Raw genomic sequence first — 22,418 nt, 5'->3', positions numbered from 1 at the left:
ACGAGAAGGTACAGATGACGATTGGATCTTAGACTAAGTTATACCCTATCGCATTTAGATAAAGGAACGGAAATAAAAGTAACACCATGCGCTAGGGAGTTTGGGGTTTGGGGCAGGTAGTGGGGAAGGTGGAGGAAGATGTACAAGAGAGTAATATTCAGTCATTATTCTGGAAGAATGTATACTCCATAGGGTTACAGAAAATACTTACAATGCAATGTAAGTACTGAAACAGAGGTCTGTAAAATGTGCCATAAAGGTACAGTAAAGGGGATGAGGAATTTTATATGTATGGAGAGAATGTTAAGAAAGATTTTACAGAGGAGGTCTTAAAAGTTGAAGAGGCATTCATCAGGTAAACAACATTATTACAGGTAGAAAGAACAGGGTATTAATAGGAGAAAGGGCAACTCTTCAGGAGGCTACTGCAATAGACTAAGGGGGAGACAAGGGCAAACAGGAGAATAGGGGAGAGAAAGCTAAGAGATAATTAAGAGGTAGAATGATAGATCGAATATAAATAGTGAGGGAAAAAGAAGAGTCAAAGGCAATTCTGAGGTTTCTAGATTGGGTGATAATGTACTATTAATCAATGTAACAACTGGAATGTGTGTGTGTGTGTGTGTGTGTGTGTGTGTGTGTGTGTGTAAGAAAGACAGATGAGAAAATGCTAAGTTTGAAACACTCATGGCATAATTAGGTGGGGCTGTCCCACCGACAACTGGAAACATGCCCTGAGAGAACAGAAGTGAAGAAAAGGCAGGAGATATTTTGGGAGGCATCAGCTCATGGAAATAATGGGAAGTGCTAGATATTCTCCAGAAAGACAGTGAGAAGAAAAATCAGGATAGAACTCTGTTGGAACAATATTTTAGAAGCAAGTGTTAGACGGGCTGGGAAAGACTAAGGAGGACGTTAAGAAATCTAGGAGAGAATACTGTTACAGAGGCCAAGGCAGGAAGACTTTTGAGAAGGGGTTATTACACAGGCAAAAAGTTGCAGATGTCACATAAGATAGGCTAAAAAGTATCTGCTAAATCTGAAGATCTGAAGGACTTCAGCTGTACTCCCTGTACTTCAAGGGAGTACAGTTTTAGTGGAGTTATGGGAATAAAAACCAGATTACAGTGGACTGAGAAAAGAATGAAAGCAGATTCAGACTGTCCTTGAAAGGACAGAAATTTTATTTTTCTGAACACTTCTATAAAAAATAGAGTATTATAACTAGGAGGCTCCTACATTTTTGAGGTCCTGTGAAAAAGGGTAGATAGGAGAAGTTATTAACTCAATGCTAATTATGTTCTCTGAAGAGTTGCCATTAGAGATCCAGTTTGATCTTGGCAGCTTTGTTTTTCAAATATTTCAATCATTTTGGATGTCTTACAATGTCTTTTCTTTCACTGTCATTCTTCATTTCAACTGTGCCATCAATTTTTAAGTTACTAACTCTTGCACATTCTTATTTCAGTAAAATATGAAAACTAGGTTTAGGAAAGAGTACCAATCCTGTGAATCCCTTGACTGAAATGGATAGGAATCAGAGGGAGTGGTCAAAAGCAGCAAATGCCTTAGAGATGACAAGTTGAATAAAGACTGAAAAAAAAAAAAAGGCTCCTTTGTTCCAATGAATGAATTGTCCATGCTCTTAGCTAAAGCCAACAACCCTTCCATTTGCGCCCTGGATCCCACACCCTCTAGCCTACTCAAAAACAAGTTTCAGCAATTCTGCCCTCTCTGGCATCACCAATTCTTTCCTCTCTACTAGATTAGCCTAATCAGCAAACAAATGTGGCATTATTACTCTTATCTGGAAACAAAACAAAAAACACACTTTCTTGATTCCACTTCATTTTTCTCCTTTCCTTTATGGACCTGACCTGAGGGTGGTATGTTCCAAGATCCCCAGCATACTGAACTCTGTTTTCTGTTCTGTCTTCCACCCACAAATTTAATGCCTTTTCTATCTTAACTAAGCACTTATCATGCACTGTGTCCATAACTTTTGCAGTTTGAGATGTGATAGCAAAACTAGCACGAATTTCTTTTTCCTTCTTCACAATTTCGCAGATAGAAGATTCATTCTCACCATAGATCTCAGCAACCTCAGCATATTACTATTTTTTTCTTCTTTCCTTATTAAGTCAAGAACTTTCACCTTTTCACTTAAAGGAAGCACATTAGGGCTTCTCTTTGGCGTATCTGAATTGCCAGCATCACTACTCTTGCGCTTTGGGGCCATTATTAAGTAAAATAAGAGTTACCTGAACACAGGCACTAAGATACTATGACAGTCCATCTGATAACAGGCAGCTACCAAGTGACTAACAGGTGGGATATGCTGGACAGAGCAATGATTCACGTCCCAGGCAGGACACGGTGGGATGGTGTGAGATTTTATCATACTATTCAGAGTGGCGGGCACTTTAAAACTTATAAACTGTTTATTTCTGAAATTTTCCATTTAATATTTTCCAACCATGGCTGACCGTGGCAGGTAACAGAAGCCACGGAAAGTGAAACCATGGATAAGGGGGTACTTACTGACTTCAATTGTTTATAGTGGAAAGAATTGTTTATAGTTATTGACTTCAATTGATCTCCCTTCATTCTTTCTTAAACCCAACCCAAAGGAGATAAGTGTTCACAACTCTTGTCAAGGCCACCAGTGACCTCCATGCTAAATCCAATGTCATTTCTCAGACCTCATCTTACCGGATCTTCCAGAAGTATTTGACACAGTTCATCTCTTCCCCTCCCTTGAAATATATTTTTTACCTGGTTTTCAGGACCCTGCACTCCTCTGTTTTTTCTGATACCTTTTCAGGTACCCCCTTGAGTCTTCTTTGCTGACTCTTCCTCTCCTCCCTGACTTGTAAATGCTGGAGTATCCCCGAGTTCCAGTGTCAGGTCTCTTCTCTTTTCTACCTACACAGTGCTCATTCGTTTGATGATCTCAACCAGTCCTACAGCCTTAAATATCAGCTCTAATATGTTGATTGACTCCCAGGTTTCTCTTTTTAGTGTAGACAGCCCCTAACTTTAGAGCCCTGTATCAAGCTGCCTATTTGACATCTCTGCTTGGATAGCTAATAAGAATCTCTATTTTAAAATCTCTAAAACCGAGCTCCTAAAATTCCCTCCTCCACTTGCTCAGTTTTCCCCATCTAATTTAATGGCAATTCCATCCCTTCAGTTGCTTAAGCCAAAAATTTGGAGCTGTCTTTAACTGCTTTTTTCTCCCTTCTCACATCTCATCTGGTCTTTCAGGCAAATCCTGTTTGGCTTACCTTCAAGATATATCTAGAATTCTATACTTCTCAACAACCCCCATTCCTATTATCTTTGAAACCCACTCCAGTGAGGTTTTTGTCCCTACTACTCTGCCAAAAATACTCCTGTCAAAGTCACTAGTGAAGTTCTTTGAGTCATCATCTCTCACTTGAATTATTTTAGAACCGTAACTGGTCTTCTTGCTTCAGTCCCTGCTCCCTTCACTCTATTCTCTATATAACAGCCACAGGGATACTATTTTAAAATGTCAGATCATATCATTCCGCTCAAAATCTCCCCATGCTTTCCCACCTCACTCAGAGTAACAGTTAAAGTGCTTACTCTGACCCATAAGATCCTACACGATCTAGTCCCTTGCTACTCAAAGTACCGGCCTTACACTAGCAGCACAGGCATCATTTGGGAACTTATTAGAATGTAGAATCTCTGGCCCTAACTCAGACTTTCTGACTCAGCGTTTGCATTTTAATAAGATGTCTAGGCAATTCATAAGTGCATTGAATTTTGAGAAACACTGATGGAGCCTATTACCCTTCCCCCTGGTATACTCTGCTCCAGTCACACTGGCCTCCTGGCTATTTCTAAAAGGCAGAAACACTCCTACCTCAAGGCTTTCCCACTCACTGCTCCCTCTGCCTAGAATAATCTTCCCCCATAACTGTAGGCTAGCTAATTTACTTCCTTCAGGTTTTTATTCAAGTCACTTGTAAAGCCTTTCTGGGTCATCTTATCTAAGATGGCACCTCAAGCCCCTCCTGTCCCTCTTCCTTACTTTATTTTTTAATCCATAGTTCTTATCAATGTAGTATGCATTTTACTTATTTATCCTGTCTGTTGTCTGACTTCTGCAGTAGAATTTAAGCTCTATAGGGGTTGGGATTTTTGTCCATCTTGGTTATTGCTTAATGTCTAGTGCCTAGAATGGTGCCTGGCCCATAGCAGACACTCAGAACATTTTTATTGTACAAGTTGGACTCAGCAAGTAGGCAGCTTTTAGAAAAGTTTTAGAGAATAGTTTCATCTGAATAAAGTCAGAAGGCAGATATTAATGAGTTAAGAAAGAATGCCAGGGAAGGAAACAATTATAAAGTGTAGTCTGTTTTTAAAGAGCTCTAAGGAATATTAAAATAATTCATCTTAGGCATTAGCTAGCACTTCAATCTATTAGTGAATACATTTCTTCTTTGGCAAGTAATGTCTAATAGAAAAGATAAAAATTCAAGTGGAACACAGATTTTCAGTGGAAGAGGGACTACTGCTATTAGCCCTTTTCTACATTTCTTTATATATCTGTCCAAAAATACCAAAGAAAGGAGTTGGAGTTGGGGGGAGGGGTAGGTTGGGAAGAACAGAAGTCAGCTAGAGCTCCTAGGCATCTTGAATAAAGAACCATAATTAAAAATCTAATCTTAAAACAACAACAAAAAACCCTGATGTTTGGGGAAAAAATTATTTTAATATCTGTGGCAATTTAGACAGAAAATGAATTTGATTTTCGAAGCTAGCCCTGTGGCAAGTATTTCCTTAATGGTGACTATGTAATTCTCTTAACTGGGAGTCACTGATGTTTCCTAGACCCCACAGTACTGCTGTTCCAGTTCACAGGAACCAGAGCATTGCAAATGACAGCTGAATACAGATATTAAAGCAGTTTACAATGGCTCTCATTCTCTTTGCAAAGCATAACAAACGCACCTTCTAGTTTTGATATAAAACTGCCTCTTTAGCACCTCATATGTTGTCAGAAGCTGTTCTGAAGCCTAGGCAGAGGCCCAGTGTCCCAAAGCAGCTGCTTACCCAGTTGTAGCCAGATCATTACTCTCCTTGGAGCCATCTTCATCAGCAAAAAGGGGAGGCAGGGTGGAACCAGTCATCAAGGTTTCCATCTCTCTAAAAGGAAGACAGAATAAAAAAAAAATTTAATGGCTTAATTATTTCCAGTTCAAGTTGCATTAATTTAAGAGTCAGCCTTCCTTAACTTTATCACATCAGCAGCAGAATAGAAACTGACCTAAATATTTATTTTCTTGACTTGGACACATCAATTTGAACTTTATGGTTAATGGGCTTTTAACCCTGGTCTTATCAACTGACCAGACTAAAAACAGATTTTAACAACCAGGACACAGTTTGGAAAATTCCTTTTTGTTCATTCAGAATATCTTCAAAAGTATGCTTCATTTCCGGTAAAAACTGTTAAGCAGAGTAACTCAGAAGCACGGCAACCCTGAGCAAGCTATTCAGCCTCTTTGAGATACAATTTCACCATCTTAGACACAGACAAAATTGCTGACTTAACCCACAGGGTTATTGTGAAGGATTAAACTGAAAGTGCTTCATAAACAGAGAAAGGCTAAGATCGTAAGTGCTCTGAGTATTATTATATAAAGAAAGGTATTGTTATTACAGCATTACGAGTTCTTAATCCCAGATGAATCATCCTTAGATTAAATGGTGACAATCTGAGTCCTCCAAAAGGAAATAATGCAAAGGAAGTAGAGGATGGAAGGCATACTGATGTGGTTCAAAATGAAAGAAACCACACTTCCAGGTCAGAAATATGCTCCACATCACCATGATGACCAACAGTGGAAATAGCATGCACCTGGGCACAGGAAATAACTAAGCCTAATTGAAGAAAGCAAATAAATCAGAAGAACCTGAGGTTATCAGAATGAAAGGATAAAAGGACAAAGTGACAAAGAGAGTAATTTCATTTAGCATATCGCTACAAAGAAAGATTTTTCCCTTTCAAGGTTTACTACCAGGGGCTTCACCCCATATAGCTAAAAGCAGAAGCCTTCCATTCACCATGAAAATGATATTCAAACAAAACATTCAATAGTGACCCTAAACATCAGCCACTTAAGTGGAACTGCAAACCACTCAAGAAAAAAAGTGCCTCAATCACCTGGGAGAATTGAGGAACAGATTATGAAAATTCACTCAGGAGCTCCCTCAGCAGTTATTTCAGGTGCTGCTGCTAAGAGACCTAGTGAAATAGCAATTAAAAGAAAAGCACAGCAGCCCAAGCAGAGCTAGGATTCATCCCACTAAGACGGAAATACGAAGAAAATGCAGATGACAGTGATGCCATATTCTAAAATGTTCAATATAATAATTTACTTACAAAATGATAACAGTGATGATTTATTTCTTATTCTTGCTTATTTTCTTGTTTTCACTTCTTTGTTACTTAGCAGACCAAATTCCATAAATAGCTTACTCTGAAAAAAATGCATCTTTGTATATTCACCACCCATTATAGTGGGAGAGCATGGAAGGCAGAGGGGAACTTCCCACTCAACCACAGAGTATGGAGTTTATTCCACATGCAGGGATACTTGCTAACTTTTCAACTCCTTCAAGAAAGGGGGGGTTACAAGGGGCTCTAACAAATACTGCAAAATTCCATTCTAGATGTTTTCTAGGATAATCTTGACACAAGTGCACTTATGTTTTACTTCACATTATGCACAGACCAGATTAGAGCCCAGGCTTTAAGGGCTGCTAACATCACCTTACACCAATATTCATTTTATCAAAAGAAAATTAATCAATTAGATGCCATATAATCTAGTTATAAACCACAAGCAAACATTCAAATAGTCAGGTATATATCCACAAACCTTAAAAGGACTCATTTAATTGGCTTCTTTCTAAAAGTCTCCTTAGAAGTAAAGGACTTTTCGAGAGCCTCAAGATTCAGCATTGGAAGCTCTTGGCATCATCCCACCTCAAAAGAAGATATATTACCTGGTGGGGGACAAATGAAGTATCTTTTCATTCACTATACCAACATGATCCTCTTAGAGTGTTTCCCAGATATCTTTAGTCATTTTTGAAATATGGGGAGGCAGCTGGACAACACAACCTTAACAACATATAAATAGATCATATAAACAAAGGAAGTTCAGAGAACACATTTCTTGTTGTTGTTTTTTCCTCTTAAGTGTGTTTTACTCAATCCATATGGCTTCAGATATATTTTCTCTAGTGTTACTGAGTAGTCAGGTCCCTAAGAAATGAGTAATAAAGTGGGTGGAAGGTTAAGGGGCCAAAATCAACAAAAGAAGGAAATGAGGAAAAAGTCCAGTGAAACTCAAAGGCCTCTAAACTAGTTGGGAAAATAAAATGATTTGCAAGAATTGGCTGGGATCCTGCAAGAATCTGCTTTCATATGGTTCATGAGGGGGTGATTCAAACTGAATCACAGCTACCAAGCCACTGATTGCCAAAAGCCCTTCAGTGTAGCATCTGTGCCTGATAATGTCCCAGTACAGAGGTCACACTAAACTCTGAAATTCTATGCAAAGCACTTAAGAAATGTAATGAATGCTGCTCTGGAAGGGGAAAGAAGAGATATATGTACAAAGGCAAGGCAATATACAAGTTTGGTTTTCCACTGCAGTTTACAGAAACAGGTATATCATGCAGATGTTTTCTTGCAGAAGGGATTCACCCAGTGAAGGCTTCCACCTGGAGGTAAGTGGTATTACCTTGGGGCTTACACTTTGAGCCAAGGTCTGGACTGTAACTTTGGAAACTCAAAAATCCCCTCTAACACTAATCGCTCACTGAAAACACTGATGTATAAAACAGAGTGACAATTTAAGATATTTTAATAACAATTATAAAAATTGTAATAAAAATTATATTAAGCCACTAATCATAATCAGAACATTTTTTTGGGCCAGAATAAAGGCACTCAGGTGTAGCTTAAGAAATCTTCCTCAACTAAGATTGTTTTAGTAACCTTTCCCAACAAAAGGGATGATCTCACCAATGAGACTATATTATTCCAAATGTGTTGGACAGTGCTGAAAGTATAATTTATACTTCTGTTTTCTGGGGTTGGCTCTTTTCAGGTACCCTTTCCCCACTTTACATATGTTAATCCCACTTCATTAAGCCCTCTCATGGAGATGCACCATATTCCTTCCCTACCACACCATCCCCAACAGTACACACCTCAGAGTTGAGAGGTAGGATTCTGCCCTTATTTTTCCATACTACAACCTTTATGCAAAATTTCCAGTTCCTTTAAAAGTCATGTTAATTCGCTATACCAATCTCTGATCATTACCTCCTATCATTCTGGTTCTACTACAACTGACCTTTAACCACACAAACCTCTATTTGTCGACTCTTGATTTTCCCTTCTCTGTCTAGCTTAGATTCTGTGGCTGCATTTCAAATATTTTTTTGCCAACACTCTCAATTCCTTTGCCATGTTGTTCTTCTATACCCTGGATGTAGATCAACTCTGAGTTTTAGCTCAACATGGTGTTGGAGAAAAATCACAAAATAAAGGGTGCTACTATAAATTTATGGTATCAACTATAGCTGGGCCCACAATGCTCTCAGCAGTCATTTTACATGTTCTTAGGTTATCAACTGCCACATTAGCTCTGTCAAAATTTTCCAATCAAATCAAACCTAACTCACTCAAACCCTCCTGAATATTCAGGCTCATCTCTTCAAACTTCTCATTCCTGACTCACACCAAAACCATCCTAAGTAGTTTTATTTTAAAAATATATAATTTATATACCATAAAATTTATTCCTAATTTAAATACAGTTCAGTGGCTTTCATATATTTACAGGGTGACTTTCACATATTCCTACCAACACCATAATTGATTTTACAACATTTTCATCATCCCTAAAAGAAACTCGGTACCCATTAGCAGTCACTGCCCATTCCCCCCTCCCCCTAGGCCCAGGTAATCACTAATCTGCCTTCTGTCTTTATAGATATACATATTCTTAACATTTCATATAAATTTAATCATATTCTCTGACCTTTTGTGTCTGGCTTCATTCACTTAGCATAAAGTTTTCAAGGTTCATCACATTTTAGCATGTATCAGTATTTCATATCTTTTCATGGATAAATAATACCACATTTTGTTTATTCATTCAAAGACTCATAGACTTGGGTTGTTTGTATTTTTTGTCTATAGTGAATAATGCTGCTTAAGAACATTTGTGTACAGTTTTTGTGTGGACATGTTTTCAATTTTCTTAGGCCTATACCTAGAAATGGAATTGCTGGGTCATATGATAACTCCATGTTTAACATTTTAAGGAACTGCCAAACTGTTTTCAAAGCACCTGCACCATTTTACATTCCCACTAGCAAAGTATGAGATTTCCAAATTCCCCATACCCTTACCACACTTTTTAGGAGTGCTAAAGAAATATCAATTCTATCCTCCTCCAGCTTTCCACATGGGGCTAAGGGAAATACAGAACTCCAGCCCACTTCAGCCATCCTGTCCCACTGAAAGGGGGAAAAAACTAAGAAGCACCGGTAAAGTTTATAGTCCAGGGGGCACAGGCTCACCAAAAGACTGTGACCTAATCATAGTACTACAGAATGCTTCTCCTCCCCTCACATCTTACCACTACATCACTAAAGGCCTATATACCACAGTTCCTTTCACCCAGGACATCATTTCTACCTTTCAACAAAAATTTACAAGGCATACTAAAAGCCAAAAAACGATTTGAAGAGACTGAACAAGGATTAGAACCAGAGTAAGATACATCATGGTTTTTATTTCTTAACTTAAAAAAAATTGAAATACAGTTGGCTTACAATATTATATTAGTTTCAAGTGTATAATATAGTGATTAATATTTTTCCAGATTATACTCCATAAAAAGTTATTATAAAATATTGGCTATACTCCCTGTGCTATAATAGTACATCCTTGTAATTTATTTATTTTAGACCTAGTAGTTTGTACCTCTTAATTCCCTTCACCTATTTTAGTCTTTCCCACCCATTCTTCCCTCTGGTAACCACTAGTTTGCTACCTGTATCTGTAAGTCTGTTTCTGTTTTGTTATACTCATTTGTTTGTTTCATTTAAAAAATTCTACATATAAGTGAAAACATACAGTATTTGTCTTTCTCTGTCTCACTTATTTCACTAAGCATAATACCCTCTAGGTCCATCCATGTTGTTGCAAGTGGCAAAATTCCATTTTTTTTAAAGACTGAGTAATATTCCATTATATATATATATAGCATATCTTCTTTATCCATTCATTTGTTGATGGACACTTAGGATGCTTGGCTATTATAAATAACGCTGCTATGAATGTTGGGGTGCATATATCTTTTCAAATTAGTGTTTTTGTTTTCTTCAAATAAATACCCAGGAGTGGAACTCCTGGATTTTATGGTAGTTCTGCTTTTAATTTTTGAGAAAACTCCATACTGTTTTCCATAGTGACTATTCCAATTTACATTCCTACCAACAAAGTGCTAGGGTTCTCGTTTCTCCACATCCTTGTCAACATTTATTATTTCTTGTCTTTTTGACGATAGCCATTCTGACAGGTGTGAGGTGATATCTCACTGTGGTTTTGATTTGCATTACCCTGATGATTAGTGATATTGAGCATCTTTTCATGTGTCTGTTGGCCATCTGTATGTCTTCTTTGGAAAAATGCTTATTTAGGTTCTCTGCTCATTTCTAAATTGGGCTGTTTTTTTTTTTTTTTTGATATTGAGTTGTATGAGTTCTTTATATATTTTGGATATTAACCCCTTAACAAACATATCATTTGCAGATACCTTCTCCCATTCAGTAGGCTGCCTTTTCATTTTGTGGATGGTTTTCTTTCCCACACAAAAGTTTTTAAGTTTGATTAGGTCCCATCTGTTTATTTTTGGTTTTGTCTCCCTTGCCTGAGGAGAAAGATCCAAAAAAAAAAATCACTAAGACCAATGTCAAAGAGCTCACTGTCTAGGTTTCCTTCTAGGAGTTTTATAGTTTCATGTCTTACATTTAGGTGTTTAATCCATTTGAGTTTATTATTGCATATGGTGTGAAAAAATGTTCTAATTTCTTTCTTTTACATATAGCTGTCCAGTTTCCCCAAACCACTTATTGAAGAGCCTGTCTTTTCCTCATTGTATATTCTTGTCTCCTTTGTCACAGATTAATTTACCATATTTGTGTGGGTTTATTTCTGGGCTCTCTATTCTGTTCCATTGATCTATGTGTCTGCGTTTGTGCCAGTACCATACTGTTTTGATTACTGTAGCTTTGTAGTATAGTCTGAAGTCAGGCAGCATGATACCTCCAGCTTTGTTCTTTTTTCTCACGACTGCTTTGGCTGTTCAGGGTCTTCTGTGGTTCCATATAAGTTTTAGGATTATTTGTTCTAGTTCTGTTACAAATGTCATGGGTATTTTGATAGGAATTGTATTAAATCTGCAGACTGCTTTGGGCAGTATGGTCATTTTAATAATTTTAATCCTTCCAATCCATGAACATGGAATATCTTTCCATTTATTTGTATCATCTTCAGTTTCCTTCATGAATGTCTTACAGTTTTTGGAATACAGGTCTTTCACCTCCTTGGTTAAATTTATTCCTAGGTATTTTATTCTTTTTGATGCAATTGTAAATGGTATTGTTTTCTTGATTTCTCTTTCTAAAGTTCATTATTAATGTAAAGAAATGCAACAGATTTCTGTATATTAATATCATACCCTGCACTTGACTGAATTATTAGTTCTAATATTTTTTTTGGTGGGGTTGTTAGGGTTTTCTATATATAGAATCATGTCATCTGCAAATAGTGACAGTTTTACTTCTTCCTTTCCAATTTGGATGCCCTTTCTTTTTCTTGTCTGATTTCTGTGGCTAGGACTTCCAATATAAATTAAATAGAAATGGTGAGAGTGTGCATCCTTGTCTTGTTCCTGATCTTAGAGGAAAAGCTTTCAACATTTCAACACTGAGTATGACACTAGCTGTGGGTTTGTCATAAGTGGCCTTTATTATGTTAAGGTATGTTCCCTCTATACCCACTTGTTGAGAGTTTTTAATCATGAATTTTGTCAAATGCCTTTACTGCATTTTTAAGCTGATCATGATTATCTTCCATTTTGTTAATATGGTGTAACATATTGATTGATTTGTGAATAGTGAACCATCCCTGCATCCCTGGAATAAATCTCACTTGATCATGATGTATAATCCTTTTTACATATTGTTGATTCAGTCTGCTAGTATTTCGTTGAGGATTTTTCCATCTATGTTCATCAGGGATACTGGCCTGTATTTTTCTTTTTTTGTAGTGTCTCTGTCTGGTTTGGGTATCAGGGTAATGCTGGCCTTGTAGAATGAGTTAGGGAGTGTTCCCTCCCCTTCAATTTTTTGGAATAGTTTGGATAGACATTAACTCTGTTTAAATGTTTTGTAGACTTCCTCTGTGAAGCCATCTGGTCCTGGACTTTTAATTGTTGGGAGTTTTTAATTACTGATTCAATTTCAATACTAGTGATCGGTCTGTTCAGATTTTCTACTTCTTCCTGATTCAGTCTTGGAAGAGTGTATGTTTGTATGAATTTATCCATTTCTTTGAGGTTGTCCAATTTGTCACTGTATAGCTGTTCATAGTATTCTCCTAGGGTTGTTTGTATTTCTGTACTATCAGTTGTAACTTCTCCTCTTTCATTTCTAATTTTGTTTATTTGGGCCCACTTTCTTTTCTGCTTAATGAGTCTGGCTAAAGGTTTATCAGTTTTGTCTATCTTTTCAAAAAGCCAGATCTTAGTTTCATTGATCTTTTCTATTGTTTTTTGTTTTCGTTTTGGTATTTTGGTATTTTCACTATGATCTTTTTTGTTTCCTTCCTTCTGCTGACTTTGGGCTTTGTTCTTCTTTTTCTAATTCCTTTAGGTGGAAAGTTAGGTTGTTTGTTTGAGATTTTTCTTGTTTCTTGAGGTAGGCCTTGAATTGCTATAAACTTAACGCTTAGAAATGCTTTTGTTGCATCCCATAGATTTTAGAAAGTTGTATTTCTATTTTCATTTGTCTCAAGGTATTTTCTAATTTCCTCTTTGATTTCTTCATTGACCCATTGGATTTTTTGGTAGCATGTGGCTTAGTCTTCTCCTGTGCAGAGAGTCAGCACCGCTAACACCCATGTTGTTCAACTGTATATAAAATTTAATTGCTTTTCTATATACTAGCAATGAACAAGTGAAATTTGAAATTAAAAACACATTACCATTTATATTAGCATCCCCCCTCCAACAAATGAAATACTTAGGTATAAATCTAACAATATTTTACAAGATCTCTATGAGGAAAACTACAAAACTCAGATGAAAGATATCAAAGAAGGACAAAATAAATGAAAAAAATATTCTGCGTTCACGGGTAGGAAGACTCAATATTGTCAAGATGTCAGTTCTTCACAGTTTGAGCTTTACATTCAACTCAATCCCAAAAAAATCCCAGCAAGTAATTTTGTGGATATCAATAAACTGATTCTAAAGTTTATATGGAGAGGCAAAAGACTCAGAATAGCCAAGTAAATATTGAAGGATAACAACAAAGTTGAAGGACTGACACTACCCAACTTCAAGACTTCCTATTAAGCTGTAATAATCAAGACAGTGTGTACTTGAGAAAGAAAAGACAAATAAATTATTGAAACAGAATAGAGATCCTAGCTAGAAATAAACCTATATAAATACAGTCAACTGATCTTTGACAAAGGAGCAAAGGCAAAACAATGAAATAAAGATAGTCTTTCAACAAATGGTGCTGGAACAACTGGACATCCATATGCAAAACAAATAAACAAACAAAAACAACTTGAAACAGACCTGACACCCTTCACAAATATTAACTCAAAACGCATCATAAACCTAAATTTAAAATTTAAATTTTAAAACTATAAAATTCTTAGAAGACAATATAGGAGAAAAATCTAGATGACTTTGGGTATGATTATGAATTTTTAGATATAACACCAAAGGCACAATCTGTGAAAGAACTGATAAGCTGGATTTCATTAAAATGAAAAACTTTTGCTCTGTGAAAGACAATGTCAAGAGAATGAGAAGATAAGCTGTAGATGTGAAAAAAGTATTTGCAGAAGATACATCTGATAAAGAAATTTATCCAAAATATACACAGAACTCCTAAAACTCATCAATAAGGAAATGAACGACCCAATTAAAATATGGGCCAAAGACCTGAACAGACTCCTCAACAATGCATATGTACAGATGACAAATAGCATATGAAAAGATGTTTAATATCATGTCAGTTGGGAATTGAAAATTAAAACAATGAGATACCACTACACATCTATTAGAACAGTTAAAATACAAAACACTGTCAACACCAAATACTGGCTAGGATATGGAGCAACAGGAGATCTTATTCATTACTGGTAGAAATGAATGCAAAATGGTACAGCCACTAAAGAAGACCATTTGGTAGTTTCTTACAAAACTACTCATACTCTTACCAGCAACTGGGTTCTTTGGTATTTATCCAAAGGAATTAAAAAGTTATGTCCATACAAAAAGCTGCACATGGATGTTTATAGCAGCTTTATTTATAATGTCAAAATTTGGACACAACTGAGACATCCTTCAGTAGGTGGGTGGATAAACAAACTGTGGTACACCCAGATAATGGAATACTATTCAGTGCTAAAAAGAAGTTACCAAGCCAAGAAAGAACATGGAGAAAACTTAAATGCATAATACAAACAGAAAAAAGCCAATCTGAAAAGGCTACGTAGTGTATGATTCCAATATCACTACATTCCAGATAAGGTAAAACTATGGAGACAGTAAAAAGATGAATGATTGGGAGGGGTTAGGGGGGACACAGGAGTGAAAAGGCAGAACACAGAGGATTTTTAGGGCTGTGAAACTATTCTGCATGACACTAGAATAACAGATATATGTCATATATTTGTCAAATCCCATAGAAGGTACAACATCAAGAGTGAACCCTAATGTAAACTATGGAATTGGGTGATTATGTGTCAATGTAGGCTTATTAACTATAACATATGTACCACTCTGGTAGGGGATGTTAAGAGTGGGGAAGGGGGCTTCCCTGGTGGCGCAGTGGTTGAGAGTCTGCCTGCTGATGCAGGGGACACGGGTTCGTGCCCCGGTCCGGGAAGATCCCACATGTCGCGGAGCAGCTGGGCCCGTAAACCATGGCCGCTGAGCCTGCGCGTCTGGAGCCTGTGCTCCGCAACGGGAGAGGCCACAACAGTGAGAGGCCAGCGTACTGCAAAAAAAAAAAAAAAAAAAAAAAGAGTGGGGGAGGTTGTACACATATGGGGACATGGAGTATATGGGAACTCTGTACTTTCTGCTTAATTTTCCTGTGAACCTAAAACTGCTCTAAAATATAAAGTTTATTAATTTAAAAATTAATTTAATATATTATAATTATACAAGTTATTGTAAGATAGCCCTGAAGTTGAGGAATAAATACAACTGATTTTTATATGCATGCAATTTAACAGGAGCAAGTGAAAGAAGGCGGCTTACTACAGAACGATCTACCAGCTGTGAACATTTAGCTAAGAGCATTAAGCAGGCTGTGGGCATTAATCAATATGTTTTACAGAGGAAATAAGAACACTGGCTAATCCCCAGGCAGTTAACTGGGGTTCATTAAGAACTCTCTAACTGTAGGTTTTGATATGGGAGATGAGGGGGCAAAAGATAAGGCTAGGTAATTTGGTGGTAATTAAGTACTTACTTTTTGGGGGATGGGTAGGATCGGGGAGATAATTAGAGTTTAAGGCTTAGGGTTGTTTCAGTACCTAAGAAGGGCAAAGAGGTGTGTGTTTGGCTGGGTGTTGGATGGAGTGAGCAGAAAATGTGGCTCTCTATTCCTAGAATCTAGAGCCCAGGCTCCTGTAACCATGACTACTGTTAATTTTTAAAAATGTAGTAGGCTAGTCTAAGAACTAAATAATAGAGAAACTGATTCATTCATTCAACAAGTATTTATTGGGTATCTAACACTGTAGGCACTTTATATGTATTGGGGATATAGCAGCAATCAAAACAGGCAAAAGTCCCCACCCTTACTGAGCTCAGTATAATGGGATACAGACAAAATAAGTAAAATGAATAATGTTACATAGTGATAAGTACAAAGAAAAAAAGAGAGCAAGGAAAGAACCCAGGAAGAGTTCAAGGGAAGAGGGTTCTGGAATTTTAAATAGAGGCCAGGAAAGGCTTTACTGAGGTAACCTTTGGGGAAAGACCTAAAGGAAATGGAGAGCTGTGCACATGTGTGAGGACAGAGTGGTCCAGGCAGTGGGAACACATGCAAGGTGTACACTTGGTATGACTGAAGGAGGCAGCAAATCTGGCTGGATTGAAATAGGGGCAAAAGTAGTAGATGATGCTGACTGCTATAGGGGACCAGACCATATATGGCTTTGTAAATCATAGTAAAGACTGGCCTTTACCCTGAGATGCAAAGCCACTAGAACATTCTGAGTAGATAAGGCATGGAATCAACCATTTCTATAAGATCACCATGGCTGCAGTTTTGAGAACAGAATGAAGGGTGAAGAGGGTCAAGGGTAGAAGTAAGGAGATCACTTAGGAATCTATTGCAGTAATCCATCTGAAAGTTGATGATGGATTGGATCAACAGTGGTAGTAGTGGAGGTGATGAGAAGTAGTCAGATTCTTGATATATTTTTAAGGTAAAGCCAATTTCTCAGTTCAAAATAACTGGAAAAAAAATTAGGAATAGAATCTAACTGTGGCCTGCATATATATATATATATATATATTTTTTTTTTTTTTTTGCGGTACGTGGGCCTCTCACTGTTGTGGCCTCTCCCGTTGCGGAGCACAGGCTCTGGACGCGCAGGCTCAGCGGCCATGGCTCACAGGCCCAGCTGCTCCGCGGCATGTCAGATCTTCCCGGACCGGGGCACGAACCCGTGTTCCCTGCATCGGCAGGCGGACTCTCAACCACTGCGCCACCAGGGAAGCCCGGCCTACATATATTTTAACTGCAGTTTTATAACCTGTTTAGTGATAAAGCTATACTGACAATATATTACTTCCAATATTTTGTAGTTAAATATAGTGTTTTTTGGGGGGCCATAAAGGAAATAATCCAGCCTCTTGAAGGCAAATGCTCGCAGAATTTATATTTGAACAACAAACATTTGTTGAGTACCTTTACGTGTGACTAAGATTGTGCCTGGTGTCAAGTGGTGTGTGCTGTTATTCTCCTTGGTCTAGAGACACTGTTTTCAGACGAGAATGATAAGCGGGAAGAAGATGCCAGGGTTAGAAACAAATATAAATCTTCTATCGCTGTTTATGATTTTTTGAAGTGAGAGTTTTGCAAGCTTTTGAGTTAGGTATTTTCTAAAAAATATAGAAGTACTAGGTCATCAAAAGAAACTGGGCACAGTTTAGATTTCTTTTGAGATAGTTTGATCCCTGTACATGCATTTTTTTCTTCTCAGTGGAATCTTGATGGAGAATTGTTACCATCAGGACACAAAATATGTTGTGAAAAAGAAAATAACCCTGAACATCTAGACATAGTGTTTTGTATCAGGTTAAAGCACTGTGATAACACAGAGAAAATAAGAAACATTTTCCTCTGCCAAAGCAAATCTGTCACTTTACAAGCAGGGGGTTGCCTTTTGAGGTCACAGTCCACATATTTGGCTTTTTCATGGTGACTGTTGGTCCCAAGTTGCCCTTCCTATACAACCTATTCAAGCACTGCTTTTATTATTAGTAAACAGATAACTGCCCAAGTAAGAAACTTCTGGACTAGTGCCAGAAATAAGAGTTAAAGTAATCCAATAAAATTTGGGAGTACTTCCTTAGTGTAGAGTACTTTCCCAAACAATTTCCTGGGACACTAGGGTACTATGAAACAGTAAAAGGTAGGTAGGTGTGTATGAGGTAGGGGAGAAGAAGTGAGGGAGGGGAACTTCCTACTCCATTTAGGAAGCCACATGATATATATATTTTCACTCACTTCTTAGTGATTCTCATGGAGGTTATATCAGAAAAGAGGAATTTTATGTTTACCAAGAGGGAAATGAATTTTGATAAAGCAATGCTTTTCACAGTTTACTACATGTCACTGTATTAGGCATCAAAGACACAGAGGTAATTAAGATTAAGAAGAAATTCTTGTCCTTTAGAGTTCATAATCTATTGGGGCACAGAAGGGCAAACAGTAAAAAAAAAACTGCAAAGGCTGTAGTAGCTGATGTGTGTAAAGTTACTTACTTACTTATTTATCTATTTAAATATATGAGAAAACAGGGAAGAAATACAGATGAATTATATAGATGGGGTGACCAGCTAAGATAACTGCTAATGCCCGTAGTGAATTCACAGAGCATTCGAGATCTGAAGGAAACAGAAACTACTAACTGAGTAAATCCTGAGAAGGAACACTTAGCTCAGGGTACTTACATGTTTAGAATCCAGACTCATATTCAGAAGGCAGATGGTATTCATTTCTAGTTCTTAAACAAAATTATTTAAGCCTGGAGTCTGAGAAAGCTATATATGAGAAAGCAGAAGCAACAAAGGTCTCTAGTATCTTGACCCAAACAAAAACTTAATAGTTAACAGTTCTAGGGCAAGGGTCCTTACTGGTTCAAGGAACATTGCTCCTCTATTTTCTTATGTTTTACACTGCTTTCTTCAGCTCAAACTTACAGCTGTGAAACAACACTGCAAAGCAGAGATGGAAAGGATGTTCTTTTCTGCTACAGTCAATAATTCCCAAACCTTTTACCCTTCCAAATCTGATGAATACTAAAAGTAAAAGATGATGTTTAAGGAAAGTCAGAGATCACTTATAAAAACTATAGTGTAATAAAAGGAAATAGATCCCAAATGTTCTTCATTTTAATCAACTTTATTTTAATCAATCAATTTAATTTAATACAAAGTAAATTCTCTTCCTAGGGAGAATTCCTAAAAGAAAAAACAGAGAGCTCTGGATAGTAAGGAAGTTTTCTTTAGTCAAAAGTTGAAGACAAAAACAACAACAAAACAACAAAAAAAACGTTAGCTGCAGTGAGTCAGAGGCAGTTAATGGAATAATAAAGTGAAATTCACAGTTTTCCTCACAAAACAAATAGGCACAATTGCAGTTTAACAGAACAGTTTAAACTGAAAGAGAATATTTAAAACTCAGATTTTGCTATATTTTGCTTTTGAAATTCACACTTTTCCCTACAAAACAAATAGGCACAGTTGCAGTTTAACAGAGCAGTTTAAGGAAAGAGACAAAACTTAAAACTCAGAATCATTTTGCCATATTTTGCTTTTGAATCCTAAAGCTGATAATGCTCAGGACTACAGAAAGTAAATCAAATAGCCATAGAATTCAAACTGGACATATTTAAAGCTCTAGAAGACCAGTTTCCCAGGAACATTTTTCCTTTAAATACCCTACCCAGTATGAAAAGGCTTCGCCCTTCCTACACAGACGGCAATTCCAATCAAGCGCTTAGATGTTATCTTCCTGGTTTACAAGCTACTGATTTGTTTCCGTTGTTTCTAGGTGAAACAAAACCAAGTTTAAAACCAAGTTTAAAAACAGACAAATGGATAAAGAAGATGTGGTACATATATACAATGGAATATGACTCAGCCATAAAAAGGAATGAAATTGGGTCATTTGTAGAGACATGGATGGATCTAGAGACTGTCATACAGAGTGAAGTAAGTCAGAAAGAGAAAAACAAATATCGTTTATTAACGCATATATGTGGAACCTAGGAAAATGGTACAGATGAACCAGTTTGCAGGGCAGAAATAGAGACACAGATGTAGAGAACTAATGTATGGACACCAAGGGGGTAAAGTGGTGGTGAGGTGGTGGTGGTGGTGGAATGAATTGGGAGATTGGGATTGACATGTATACACTAATATGTATAAAATGGATAACGAATAAGAACCTGCTGTATAAAAAAATAAAATAAAATTCAAAAAAAAAAAAGAGCAATAGTAAAAAAACAACCACATATTAGCAGTAACTAACTGAGGAGTAACCAGACTAAATCACCTCAGGATTCTTGGTGTTTGAGTGTATTTACTAAAATATAACAAAATTTGTATTTCCAGAGTTGCCTATTGCTGTTGAAAGGCTCACCTAGTCCAGTAAGGCAGGACTATGTCCCACGGAATAAGAATTTGCAGAATGATTTGTTTTGCTCTTCTTTCTACCTTAAACGCATTCACTCGCGTGCGGTAGAAAGTACTGTGGAGAACAGAAATTCACTACAGGACCAAGTAGAGGCATTATGTGATTTCTGCTTTCAATATCCTGATATGTAAAATGGTGCTAATAATACCTTCTCTACTTAACTCAAAAAGATATTGTGAGGAGCAAATAAATATTTCTTTATATTATCTGCAAACAATAAAATAATGTAAAAGCTATTTTTGCTAATTATGATACAAAGTTTACAATGAAATATTTATGACAAAGTATATTACACATATTGTGATACACCATATTAACAAATTGAAGAATAAAAACCATATGATCATCTCAATAGATGCAGAAAAAGCTTTTGACAAAATTCAACAACGATTTATGATAAAAACTCTCCAGGGCTTCCCTGGTGGCGCAGTGGTTGAGAGTCCGCCTGCCGATGCAGGGGACACGGGTTCGTGCCCAGGTCCGGGAGGATCCCACATGCCGTGGAGTGGTTAGGCCCGTAAGCCATGGCCGCTGAGCCTGCGCGTGCGTCCGGAGCCTGTGCTCCGCAACGGGAGAGGCCACAACGGTGAGAGGCCCGCGTACCGAAAAAACAAAACAAAACAAAACAAAAAAACTCTCCAGAAAGTGGGCATAGAGGGAACCTACCTCAACATAATAGGGGCCATATATGACAAACCCACAGCAAACGTCATTCTCAATGGTGAAAAACTGAAAGCATTTCTTCTAAGATCAGGAAGAAGACAAGGATGTCCACTCTCACTATTATTCAACATAGCTTTGGAAGTCCTAGCCATGGCAATCAGAGAAGAAAAAGAAATAAAAGGACTACAAATTGGAAAAGAAGAAGTAAAACTGTCACTGTTTGCAGATGACATGATACTATACATAGAGAATCCTAAAGATGCCACCAGAAAACTACTAGAGCTAATCAATGAATTTGGTAAAGTTGCAGGATACAAAATCCATGCACAGAAATCTCTTGCATTCCTGTACACTAATGATGAAAAATCTGAAAGAGAAATTAAGGAAACACTGGCATTTACCACTGTAACAAAAAGAATAAAATACCTAGGAATAAACCTACCTAAGAAGACAAAAGACCTGTATGCAGAAAACTATAAGACACTGATGAAAGAAATTAAAGATGAAACAAACAGATGGAGAGATATACCATGTTCTTGGGCTGGAAGAATCAACATTGTGAAAATGACTATACTATCCAAAGCAATCTACAGAATCAATGCAATCCCTATCAAATTACCAATGGCATTTTTTACAGAACTAGAACAAAAAATCTTAAAATTCGTATGGAGACACAGAAGACCCTGAATAGTCAAAGCACTCTTGACGGAAAAAAGCGGAGCTGGAGGAATCAGACTCCCTGACTTCAGACTATACTACAAAGGTAAAGTCATGAAGACAATATGGTACTGGCACAAAAACAGAAATATAGATGAATGGAATAGGATAGAAAGCCCAGAGATAAACCCACACACCTATGGTCAACTAATCTATGACAAAGGAGGCAAGGATATACAATGGAGAAAAGACAGTCTCTCCAATAAGTGGTGCTGGGAAAACTGGACAGCTACATGTAAAAGAATGAAATTAGAACACTCCCTAACACCATAGACAAAAATAAACTCAAAATGGATTAAAGACCTAAATGTAAGATCGGACACTATAAAACTCTTAGAGGAAAACATAGGAAGAACACTCTTGGACATAAATCACAGCAAGATCTTTTTTGATCCACCTCCTAGAGCAATGGAAATAAAAACAAAAATAAACAAATGGGACCTAATGAAACTTCAAAGCCTTTGCAAAGCAAACTACAAACAAAATGAAAAGACAACCCTCAGAATGGGAGAAAATATTTGCAAACGAATCAACAGACAAAGGATTAATCTCCAAAATATATAAACAGCTCATGCAGCTCAATATTAAAAAAAAAACAACCCAATCCAAAAATGGGCAGAAGACCTAAATAGACATTTCTCCAAAGAAGACATACAGATGGCCAAGAAGCACATGAAAAACTGCTCAACATCACTAATTATTAGAGAAATGCACATGAAAGCTAC

At 37.1% G+C, this 22,418-nt stretch overlaps 1 protein-coding gene across 2 annotated transcripts in view; it reads right to left on the bottom strand.

Annotated features, from left to right (window-relative positions):
* Window positions 1-22,418, bottom strand: part of HMG20A (high mobility group 20A) — a 69,702-nt gene that overhangs the window by 21,556 nt on the left and 25,728 nt on the right. Inside the window, exons 2-3 of one of the 2 annotated variants that reach the window (XM_079912003.1) lie at window positions 6,921-7,047; window positions 5,089-5,181 (exon numbers count right to left, since the gene is read on the bottom strand). In XM_079912003.1, coding sequence (XP_079768129.1) covers window positions 5,089-5,177 — 89 coding nt within the window. In that variant the 5' untranslated portion in view covers window positions 5,178-5,181; window positions 6,921-7,047. The remainder of the gene's footprint in view (window positions 1-5,088; window positions 5,182-6,920; window positions 7,048-22,418) is intronic. The other variant, XM_079912002.1, reaches the window with a different exon arrangement.

This window comes from Stenella coeruleoalba (assembly GCF_951394435.1).
Source record: "Stenella coeruleoalba genome assembly, chromosome: 2".
In the NCBI taxonomy this organism is placed as follows: domain Eukaryota; kingdom Metazoa; phylum Chordata; class Mammalia; order Artiodactyla; family Delphinidae; genus Stenella; species Stenella coeruleoalba.
This window is presented reverse-complemented; position numbering and strand designations above follow the sequence as displayed.